A 12,599-nucleotide genomic window follows, 5' to 3' on the forward strand; every position below is an offset into this window, starting at 1 on the left:
AAAATAGGTATAAATGACTTTGTTAAACATCAATTTACTCATTAATATTAATTTGTATTTGTTATGCATTATTTTGATATTCTTGCATTATATTAGTTTATCATTTTTTTCTAGATGAAGTTTTTACTTTTTTATATAGTCATAATTTATTAAAATTTAAATTTAAATATTATTTGTTTGATTTTATCTTCTATATATACTTGGGATGTTAGCATCTCGTAAAATGATATTTTATTATAGATTTTAGTGTTATAAAATTATGATAATATATTTAGTAAACATTATTTATAAACTTTTTTATTAATACCGGTTTAACCACGGTCGAACTATGAACTTATGTTTTTACCACCGATTTGGTCTTAAAAACATTGATAACTCTGATTCATCATCATACAAACATTCTAAACCGATATCATAAAATATACTTTTAAGGAAACAAAAAAGAGAGAGAAAGAGAAAGAGTGGAAATAATATACAGGGAAAATCCAACAGAGATTGGCATATTCATAATTTCATTACAATGTGTAGTTAGCTGATATGGATGATTCAATTATAACAAAGATTCAAAGAACATCTACCACGACCAGGAACAATGCTGCTGCTTTTTTCATGGTGGAAAATTACTCCTAAACTACTCAATAACTACGGGACTAGTAATGATCTTGTAGGAAGCAAAATAATGAACTTTGTAGATCAAAATTGGTTCTCAAACCAACAAAGATAAGATCAATCATCAAGAATTTGGTGTGTAGCAAACTAGATGCTGGAGCTTCCAAAAGTGGTGTTCAACAAAACATATCTTCACAACAGATAACACATCTTGTCTGCAAAAACTAGTTCACAACAAAATGATACTATGGGTCAACAGAGTCCATATTTTTGTGTACCAATACTGAACACAGACTAAATGAAGACACCTTGAGATAAACAGAGACGATGTTATTAACTATTTCTTTCAAACACTCCCTTTTATTGGTTTAAATTAACTAGGATCTACCAAAATCAAGAGTCACTGAATGAAACCGAGGACCCACCAAAATTGAAGGTTTTCAATCAATTTTCAACCAATAACAGAGAAAGTATTTCAAAGAGAATGTAAGTTGGCTGAAATTTATTGGAAATCACAAATTTTGGTTGCTATCACTTCCTGTTTAATGACTGTTGTGCTGATTTTATAGTTTTCAATAAATTTCAACCAATAGTGAAGTATATTAAATAAATTGTGGTAGAAAGTGTGCTGCTAACACTCCTCTATACCAGTTTCTATCATGCATTTTTCTTGTTCTCTATCAATTCTTAATATTCCTACTTATATCTCTAAATAATTTTAGATGTTCATAATATTATTGTTCACATTGAACATTAAACAGACAGAAACAGATATTACAAAAACTGGTAATCAGCCACACACTATGTAAGAATCAGTAGCAAATCATCATAAACTGCTAATCAACCCCACTCACACATGGACCAAACAAACAATTGGCAATAAATTCATATTTAATAATAAGTTGAAGGAATAAATTACACATACATCAAGTAGGTAGGGGTGACATCTGGATTGGATCATCAAATTCTCTAATTGATGAATCTGAATTTTGAATGGAATCTTTTCTATTGAGCTCCAATGAAGTTGCTTCGTGTATCCCTACATAATTCCATTACATTGAGCATTTAAGATTAACTACTAAAAGAGAAAAACAGATACAAGAAAGCCTTAAAAAATTTTATATGCTGATAAAATCAGATTATTACTAGTAAGAGAAGGCAATGAAAAAACCAAAATATATAGGTTTCATTTAAATTCCAGGGGATGAAACAAATGTATAAAGACTCTGAGCAGCTGAGTTTTATATAAACAAGTTAGGGTCAGTTTGATTTCCTTCTCACCTTTTGGTTTCAAAGAAAGTTTTCTAAATAATTTAATGCTACTTGGCAATCAATTTCTAGTCCAAAATTTATCAAGTTTTGAAAATTGCATCAAAGAGTTGGGAGGTGTTTTCTCTTTGCAGTCCTAGCTCAAGAACCGGTCATCAGGAGTGGTGTTGCAAGTGGTGAGTAATAAGCTGTGTGTGGGTGTCTATTTACTTTTTCTTTTCAAACTCAAAACAGCTTTTGAAACAGAAATCAAACACAGCTTTAAACTTTGCTTTTATATAACCTACCTCTTTTCTTTCCGAATGAACTTCGTAAGAAAAGCAAATTCAGAGCACTAACATTTATTAATTTTGTCATGTTTGTTTATTTTAGAAAAACATTTCATCAGACAGAAGAGATAGAATAAGTAAAATAAGGGAATGGGAAATATTTCCTCTAAAACTAAGAAAAAAACAAAAACAGAAGAAAATGTAAAGATAAAAACTAGGAATGCAGCAGGGCTGCTGGATCTATCTGCAAGTTAGATCGTTGAAACAGTCATGGACAGAACATCAAAGAGTGGCTAAAAAATCATCTTGGTCATGAGTAAGCTATAAGCACTATACATCATCTCTTTGTATTTTCCTTTTATAAATAAATACCCCTATGTGCAACCCTAATATATAAAAAATAAATAAAAAATAAAAAATGAAAACTTGGAAAGGTTTGACAAAGAATTTTCAGCTACAAGTTCAGTTCAGCAAACAATCCATGAAAAGCAAAATTTAAAGAGAACATTAATATTCAAAATGAACTGCTTTTACATACCAAAACCTAATATTAAGCAGCAAATTGTGAATCCTGCAAGAGAAAAATCCATTTTGTACAAATTCTCCATTATGATGATGCATGCACTAGCTGCTGCTAAATGCCTTGGTGAGGAGAAAACCATGTGCAATCTACAAAAGAGATTATGAGCTAATTCACAACATCAAAATCCAAATATAATTCAGAGCATACCAGATCAATTTTGAATTTAAACTCAAGTTTTTCATAGTCATTTAATGAAGTCCGATAGATGTCAACTAATTTCTACACATGGATTATAATTTCACAAAACTAAAAATTTAATAATACTTTCCCATGCAATTGGGCGAATATTACCGCTGGAATGACATTACTTAATAGCTATTTTATAGAACCTTCTCTGATAATCTAAAGAGCATATGAAACGCAATTTCAAAATTCATAAACATCCTAGTACACAGTTAGCCTTTACTTATGGCAAGATTACCATCATTCATGACATACCTCTCCTCTGCAATACTGTCAGCATAGAATATCACAATGTTTCCAAACAAAACAGTGCTGAAGAAGGCCCAAGCAGAGAACGGTAACTTTTTATTGTTATCAGATTCGGATGATGAGCCCTGAAGGACCCAAAAGAGAAGTGAGAAACAATTGCCAAATGTCAAACAAGCCAAAACCACAAACAATACAAGAATTCCATAGAAGACATAACCATATCTAATATAGACCTTAAAGTGAAAATTACACAGAACTCACTATGATCATGTCCCACATGGCAATGGGAAACATAAAACATGTTGCAGAAGCAATAGTTAAGGCATGGAGCCGCCTTTTAAGTTGATTCTGAAAGGAAAAAATATGTTCTTGGTTATGGAAACACTCAAAGCACCATGCACCAAACACAAAGTATGTACCACCTTGATAGAAACACGCCGAGCAATGACTCTCCTCAGTGCAGATAGAATACCAGCAATTATAGGTATTAACATTAACTTCAGGCCCAAAACTGGTTCTGTCTGAGACTCAGAACTATCTCGATCCTCCCAAGGTAAATTCTTGTTAAGTTTACAACACTTATGGAGAAGATGAAAAGTATGAAAAACTTGACAGAGAAGACAAAGAATACATGGAATAAAAGATATTTTAGAAGAAAACTTTGAGAATTTAAGATAAAAATAACACTCTGAGTGAGGATATAGAATGGAGAATACGTTGCAGTAGCCCATCCTTCTGATAACAGGAACAAAGATGCCAGCATGGCAACTAGGCCACCTATCTGGTTCAAAATAAGAAAGTATACACTGGATTAGAGAGGATCCTAATATCTTAAATTCGTTTTTCAAACACATTAATCGCAACCAACAACACAGATCACATTGTTTCATATATAATAGTACAACCTGGGCTTAGATCATAGTAATCAGTAGTGATCCATAAGCAGTTGAGTATAGCACCCTAGGTTTATGAGGGATTCACAATATGGAACGGTAATAGCAGAAATTCATATCTATAGAGGCAATACCACGATAGGCTTCAAAAACCCTTTTTCACTCATGTGATCTTGTTTAGGGATTTTTTGTGGGTAAAATTGTGATTTATTCATCAATGTTTAATGCACTTTTTAGCAAGAAACAAAATAGGATTTAATACCCTTCATCCTAAACCAATCCTCAAAAAAGTTATATTTTGACCTTTGTTCCCTCACATTTGGACTACTTTCTTACCAAGTTCGTTTCTGTCTTCACTTAAACCTCCCCATTCACATTCTACTTATTTTTATCTAATTTATGTCCTTTTTTCTATCAAATTCACCATCATCAATCATTTTATTACATTCGTATTGTCCTAGAATAAAATATGACATTTTATTTATCATGAATTTCTTTAATTTTCGGTTTTCATTTTGCTTTGCGTACTAGCAGTAAAAACCATGTAGTTTGCATTATAATAACTTCTCACTTGCCACCATAGCATTTACAGAGTTGGCCACTGCGCAATGCTGAGATTGATAAATATGGCTTAAATATTTTAATATTACTTTATCAGAGAATTAGATGAAACAATTTCATATAGATTTTTACCCAAAAAAAAAATGCTGTTTTCTACTAGAGAGAAGAAGGAAATGACAACAGGGGAGGTGATCCTCCAAAACAGATATATTAGAGTTCTATTAAAGAAAAGTAGTTCTCAACTGCATGTGCTTGGTAGTTTGTTATTCTTATTAATAGTATAGTTACTATTAACATCTGTCCATTCCAATATGCCAGGTGTCAGTAGCAGTTTGTAAAATACCTATTCACTTTATAAATTCCTTATTTTACCTCTCATTCAGAAAAAAAAATAAATAAAAAGATTCAATTTGTTTCTCTCTTTTCTCACTTTCTCTCTAAATAGTTTCTCAAGGTTTTCTAAAATCATATCAGATCCTATCCTAGATCCACTGAAAATACGGCACTAAAAGAGATTTTGTTGTCAGCAAAGTTTGTCAGGCAAATCCTCCTTGAGTCTCCGTGGGTAGCAGTAAAAAGAATTCCAAGATACTTACAAGGATCAATGCATCATGAGCTTCATCTAAAACCAACTACTTCAAACACACCTTTTTCTGTTTAGGGTCTTTGTGACGTTGACTGGTATCAAATCCAGATGATCATAGATCAACCTCAGGTGTATATACTTAGGTCCAAGTTTAATCTCTTGGTGGTCAAGAAAACAGCAGGTAGTTGCCAGGTCAAGTACTGAAGCAGAATATAGAAGTCTAGCTCAAGCCACAGCTAATATTTTGTAGATTCAGACTTCCTGAAATTTTGTGGATTCAGACTTTGTTAACTGAGCTGGCTGTTCCTTTTACTTCTACTGTGTTTTACCATATAATCAGAGTGCAGTTGTGCTTGCTCACAATCCTATTCTTAACATAATAATCATTTATATGGAAATTGATATCTTTTTTGTTCAAGAAAAAGTTTTAGCCAAGCAACTTCTAGTTCAACATATTCCAGTTCTTGATCAATGGGAAGATGCTTTGACCATATTTCTATCTCCTACATGTTTTCTATTTCTCATTCAGAAAATAAAAAATTCAGTTTCTTTCTCTCTTGCTTTCTCTAATAGTTTCTAAAGGTTCTTATTGCACCTAGATTCATGATGATTGTGAGTGTAAAATGTGTAAATATCTTTAATTTTCAATTATCATTTTTTTCTTTTTGAGTACTTGCATTAAAAGTTTTGTAGTTTGGATTACAATAAGATCTCACCTCCCATTATATCATTTACAATGTTTTTCGTATGGAGTATTACAACACTCAACTCCTATTTATAGGAATCGGTACCTCGGGTAAAGACCTATACAAAACTAACCCACCAAAATGTTATAACAGATTCATCAATACAGATAAAGTAGAGAGGAGAAATATTGCAAAAACATTCTTGTAGAATAGGTATTTAAATAGATTAGAGAACATGGCTTCACGGTTGTATGGTATAACTAACAACGTGAGTATCTGAAAAGGGTTACCTTTTTCCACATATGAGCTCTCCTACCATATAACACTGCAGAAAGTACTCCAAGAACCGCACCAGAATACTCAGCCAATATTGCTCTAAATTAATAAGAATAAGAATAAGAATAAGAATAATTAAATTGAGTTAGTATAACCATAAAAATATGTTCTCATCAAAATTAAAGCACCAACAACACCTCAATACTAACATGATCAAGAAATGGCTATAAAATGGTACGATGACATCAATGATTCAATTGGACTTGGATGATGACAAATTGGAAATCAGTGATTACTGAGCATCAGCCATGACGTGACACAACTCAAAGCAATTAAGACTGGGCACTTGACATATTAAAGTTATCTACTGAAATTTTCTTTCAGAATATAAAACCAACCTAGCTGGTCCACATGATTTCAGTCCCTTTCCCCACAAGACCAGATAAAGGGCTGTTATACCACCATTTATTATAGAAGGAACAACCTGAAAAGACAAATGGTATTAGTAAGGAATGTGCTTTCATAATAAGCTTTATATGAAATTCAATGTTTTTTTCTTAGTATATTCTTTGCAGTGATTAGAAATTAAATTCACCTGTGTATTAGAAAGAGGCCTGCCTCTCCAAGGTTTCTGCAAAATCAAAAATAGGATGGACGCTGGGGCCAGGCAGGCAAACAGAAAAAGAACAACAGAAGCACCAGTCTGCTGAATGTAGCGGTACATGGAGTATATTGACCATATCCTCATGAAATTCGCAAGAATATGGATTATCTGCAAGGGTGTCTGTCTACAAATTGAAATGTACAATCAGCCCAATAAGAGCAAATGAAGTTAAAAGTTCCAACACACAACCTTCGTCTCTTAATAATCAAATTATGTAACCAAACGCTAACCAGTTTGGTATAGTAGAATGTCAATGAGAATGCCACAACACGTAATGAATAAAACAGTATACTTAGTTAACCACCATAGACGCCATCCTAAATCAACTCTCACAAAAGCTTAAGTTAATAAGTACTGTCACATGCATGCTTTTGTATTACATCTCCAATAATACCCTTCATGCACGATCTCTTAGCACTTAAAGCTTCGATAATACATACACCTACCTTTGGCTCGTATTACAATTCAACTTTTTAGTTAGACAAACAGGGACAAAACGATCATGCTCCAGACCAATTGATCCTAAAGCTTCTGATACATTATCATAACTATCTCAAAGGCTTAAAAAACTAGGTGAAGACAAAAGAGAGTTTTATATTGCTTCTTTAACACATGCTAATGGATTAAGCTTAAGATACTACTTTCTCTATACAGATCGCGCATATCATCCACTGAAAACAATCCTGCTCGAGCTCGGTAGAACCACTACAGGCGGCAGATTCTCCCTCCAAGTATGCAGTAAATATTTGGCAACTGACTATTTCTTGAAAATAATTACTTATTTCTCAAAAAAACTCTCTCAGAAAGAAAATAAGATGAACCGACTATTTCTTCAAAATAAGCTGAACCAAGTTAGAGATTAAAGTGCAACCATTGAGAGTATTGTCTTTGCTCTAGTACTAACTTCAATTTTTCCCTCTACACAAAGATACTCCACCGAAAAATAAGCAATGTTTGCGGTAACTATCCAAAAGAAGGCCAATTGGCTTCAACCCAGTTCGTAAAAAAGTTGACACATTAGGAAACAGTAAAATATTGCCACACTTCAATGCTCGTAGTCACACTCCCAATTGAACAGCAAACAAATATCCTCAGAAATTAAACCGTTCAAAGATATTCAAAAAGAAAAGAACAAAAGTAGAGCACACCCAGAAATGATTTTGGCTAAATTTTTAGAAAAGGAGGAAAATTTACCTGAAATTATGAGGTGGGTTGCCCCGATCCTCTGAGACGCGGTTCGGGGACATCATTGTGGAAAGTACTTGGAGAGAAAAAAATATATGGGTTGGGGAAAGTGAGGAGTGTTAGGATTCAAATCGAAGTGAGCGTAGCGTGGCTCAAATCACGAACACAAATCCATGGCTGGTTTCTTCGATCGGACACAACAAGAGGGTCATGCTTTCTCTTCTTCCTCAAGTTTCAGTTCTTCGTCCCTTGCGTCCGATCATATGGGCCCTGGGTAAAATATTTGGGCCCTCGTTCCAATTTGTTTATTTTAAAAACAAATGAATTATTTATTAATCACTGAAATTTAAAATAATTATTTTCTTCACCTTTTATTTATACTTATATATAAAAAAAATTCTATCTAGTGTCCATATTTATTATTCAAATTTATTCTTTAAATATTTTTTTCAAAACAATATAATTATTTTATCAATTTTACCATTTTTTTTTAAATTTAACCTTCTTTTCAATTTGATAGTTTTATTTAAAGTTAACAATTTTTTAATTAAAAATCATCTATAAAAAAATTATTTACAATAAAATTAAAATAATAACAATAATATACCATTCCAAATTGTTCTTACGAAATATATCCCGTAAAGTCTTTTAAATAGTTTCAAGAGTTCACAAACTCGACTTTAAAGGGACCGTGTCTTCTTGTCATGAACAAAAAAGGAGGGAGATGCTTGCAAAAGACACTTTAATGATTAAGTCAGTCCGAGGTATTAGGGAATCAATGTTAAAAAAAACGAAATCATGTACTTCGTAAAATTTGCCTTGTATACTAGGATCATGGGCCTTACATGGTTGGGCTTTGGTTTAGTTGACCTAATTACTTGCTAATCATGATGAGTTAATTAACATTACATTTATCTTCTTTGAGTGGTGATTATGCTAACTTGGTGTGTCATCTTGGTCCGAGCATATGTTGTTCTACAAGGCCGACAAGTACTCGGTTGGATTGTGTACGTTAGGGGGTACTTTGGTTGTATAGTCTCACCAGCCCCCCAAGCTGTGTACCATGGGGGGTGTCTTGCCCATGTAAAGTACAACAACCCCCCAGTCTTAACATATTTATATATTGAAGATTGTGAGATAGCGGCCATGTGCATCTGGATGTTGACTTCTCGGTTTATGGTACCTTGGCTTATGGTGTTCGACTTATGGTTCTTTTTGCAAAGAAAATTTGTATTTCTTTGGTTGTATGACCCTATATGTATAATATCCCCCTAGTCTTGAGGAGCAGAAGCGACGAAGAGGTTTAATGTGTCTAGGAAGGTGCATAGTCTCTGATTGACATGATATGAGTTGGTGGCTATCATAATATTACTAGAATCAAGCTGACCTTTGGAATTTCAAAGGTTGTGATAATTAGGCTTTCTGTTGGGAGCTGATCACTGTTGGTATAGGTTGGGGTGGGAAACTAAAGTGTTCCAGTTCACTTATAAATGGGGCTTCACTTTCCATCATTTGCACTAAGTTGCAGAATATTGTTGTTTCTACTTCTCTCTGCATAATTACTACGAGAAACACCAAGAGTTCGAGTACTATGAGGTATTTCGTATAGCAAATCCAATGTGAGTGTTGGTGAGGGGCCGAGTAGTGGTCGATCATTAGAAATGTCCTGGGTTCTTTATTTAGGGTTTTAGGGGTGACTATGGAAGTCACTAGGGAGCATAGGGAAGATTCTATTGAGGAGCACATTGAGAGTTCCCTTCCTAGAAGGGCTGGGTACGAATGGGTTCATGAAGAAGTTTGTCTTGCGACCTCTAAATTTCGGTGGTCGAGATTGTTGATTACCTGGCTCAATAGTATATACGTTTTTTACTAGCGAGTGAGATGTGATATAACATTCCTTATAAGAGTGAGTGTTCTAGATAGTGTTGTCATGGTCATGAGGGGGATGAAAAAGGAGTTCTTTTACATGTATCTAGCTTTCTTTGTACAATTACATGTTTGGCTACTGTTTGAGGAGTTCACCATGAGTGTCCTTCATCCTTTGAATGTTGCTCCTACCCAGCTTCATCTGAATAGCTGAGGTGGTTTATAAGAATTCCGACTTATTTGCCAAGCCCTATATTTGTCTCATACTCCAAAGAGTTTACTTTATGGGTACTCTTAGTCTTTTAAGAGATTTAAGGATAGGTTCTTCAAGGTTACTATGACCGAGGCCGGTAGGTCATACTTTTATGATGACGATGGTAAGTGTAACATCTCGATAGGATATTACGGGTTTAAATAATTAAATAAAAATAAGAAAATAAAATCACATTTATTATAAGTTCATTTCCCAAAAACACTGGAATTTAAAAACTCTAACTGTAAGATAATTCAAAAATTCATAATTGCATTATTACAATTCCACTAATGTTTAACATAATTAATATTACATCAAAAGTCTAAAAAATGTAAATTCTTTCAAAAGCCCCATGTAGCCCCTGCTCTCCGCCTCTAAGCATCTCTTGGCTCACCTGTCAAATCATATGCTCCTGAATAACAAGTTATTCCATCATCGCCACACACACACAGATAGGGTGAGCTATGCAAGATATATAAATACATAAAACATAGTCATCCATCCCAAAGAAGCTAACCTCACTAAAGTATTTCATTATTTTCAAATTACCCATCCTTGATCTCATAGTCCTTCATGAGTCATATGCATTAACTAGGTCTTGGGACTTCATTGTGCTTCCACGAAACAATCCCATTCGTGGTCCAACCCTATGAGCCTATCCTGCTCATAGTCCTGCCCTATAGACTCCTCGTCTGTAGTAAAACGTCCAAGCCTCCCTCGCTCGGACCATGGCACGCACGCAATCACCATACTATGGACTCCTCGCCCAATAGCAGCTGACGGGAACATAACAGTTCCTTGCCCATCGTGCGTTCGACGCATGTAATCACCATACTAAGGACTCCTCGCCACTTAGCAGCCAACGGGAACTACACAGTTCCATGCCCATCATGCGTCCAACCATCAAGCACATCCCAGACCCTTATTGGACTTAGTCCTTCAAGCCCAAACACCGCAACCACAAGCATATAGTTACTACACTTTAAGAAATATCAAGCCAACAATCCAAACAGTGCATATAAGCTTGGCTTCTAGCCATTCTCGCTTAAGCCATGTGCTTTCACCCAAGCGAGCACATTAATCTCGCCTAAGCTGAATCATCTCGCTTGAGCGAGCATGAAACAATGACTGCACCACGTTGTCTCGCTTAAGCGAGCCCCTCTCGCCCGAGCGAGATCCCATTTGCTCAAACACCTGAATCTCCTCGCCTGGACGAAAACTCAATGTAATCAGCACCAATGTCTCCTCGCGACCTCGCTTAGGCGAGCCATTCTCGCCTAAGCGAGAGTATTAGTCGCTCAACACTTCAAAACCCCTCGCCTGGACGAGAAGTCGCGCTCAACACGCGCAGGCTTCATCGCGACCTCGCTTAGGCGAGCCTCTCTCACTTGAGCGAGAGTCTCGGTCGCTCAACCCTGACACAAGTCGCCCAAGCGAGAAGCGCGATTCAAAACTAAAACAAGGCTCTGCAACTCTCGCTTAGACGAGATTGGGCGAGAGTTGCAGAGTTTCCTCTGTGTTAACGCATGCTATTCACCCAAAACAATGCCAAACCAAACTAAAATCATACCAAAATAGCATTCCACCATTACCAACAGATTAACATGACAAACAACCCTCATAATCATGGTTTCTATTCATACGGACTACCAACTTCGTGTCCAAATTCAACAATGACACATTCCATACCAAACCCTTCTCCTAATCATATAATACCAATCATGAATGTGTAAACAAACTTCAGCCAACACTCCCAATGACAGCACATGTGAGACAAATTGCATGACCACAAAAACCAATTGAAACAACAATGACCCAAAACCATAACACATATCCGTTAATTTAAACGCACAAGGGCAGCTCCCCTAACCTGGAATTCCTGATTAAAAGTTGAAGGAGGATAAAGTTCCTTGGTTCACCAATTGCCCTTGCTTCAGCCCCTTGCACACCCTAATTTCGTTCTCCTCCCAAACCAGTTCACAACACTGCCAAAACCCTTCCTTCCACCTAGAATAGCCAAAAAATAAAGTCTATTTTACCTCTAACAAGGTTTGAACCCATGATCTTCCACTCATAAGGTCAAAGCACAACCACTATGCCAATTCATATTTAGTGATAACTATTATAATCCTATAATTATGATTTCACTCACTATTCACAAACCTATTATCAAAATAATAATAAATCAAATAACACACAAAAGGCATACATAGGACTCGAACCCAAGTCCTCTCACACAATCAAGTACTCTCAACCATTTGAGCTAGTACTCTTCCACATCACATCAAACAATTTAATGCCATAAAGGCTCTTCCTACCCGCATTTATTAATTAATTAATTATTTAATTAATTAATTTTTACGGGTCTTACAGTAAGTCGAAGTTTTCGTTCTACTAGGCGATAGAGCCTAACAGATACAAGGATATCACCAAGAGTTCGTTGTATGCAAAGAGTAGGCGGATAATG

The 12,599-nt window shown here is 35.2% G+C and overlaps 1 protein-coding gene across 3 annotated transcripts; it reads right to left on the bottom strand.

The window, feature by feature from the left end:
* Positions 1–473: 473 nt before the first annotated feature.
* LOC114180388 (zinc transporter) lies at positions 474–8,281 on the bottom strand. 3 transcript variants are annotated; one of them, XM_028066695.2, is made up of 11 exons: positions 8,023–8,281; positions 6,760–6,952; positions 6,563–6,648; positions 6,179–6,263; positions 3,865–3,943; positions 3,585–3,715; positions 3,424–3,510; positions 3,169–3,287; positions 2,686–2,816; positions 1,535–1,648; positions 474–833 (listed from the first exon to the last, which is right to left on the bottom strand). In XM_028066695.2, the coding sequence occupies exons 1-10, from the start codon at positions 8,076–8,078 to the stop codon at positions 1,536–1,538; spliced, it is 1,080 nt and encodes a 359-aa protein (XP_027922496.1). In that variant the 5' UTR covers positions 8,079–8,281; the 3' UTR covers positions 474–833; position 1,535. The 3 variants fall into 3 exon arrangements, with proteins under 3 accessions (XP_027922496.1, XP_027922498.1, XP_027922497.1); XM_028066697.2 differs by having other exon boundaries at positions 6,760–6,948; positions 8,023–8,161; XM_028066696.2 differs by having other exon boundaries at positions 585–824.
* Between the last annotated feature and the right edge of the window lie 4,318 nt (positions 8,282–12,599).

This window comes from Vigna unguiculata, chromosome 4, assembly GCF_037176805.1.
Source record: "Vigna unguiculata cultivar grain cowpea cultivar isolate G323 ecotype 2 chromosome 4, ASM3717680v1, whole genome shotgun sequence".
Lineage (NCBI taxonomy): Eukaryota > Viridiplantae > Streptophyta > Magnoliopsida > Fabales > Fabaceae > Vigna > Vigna unguiculata.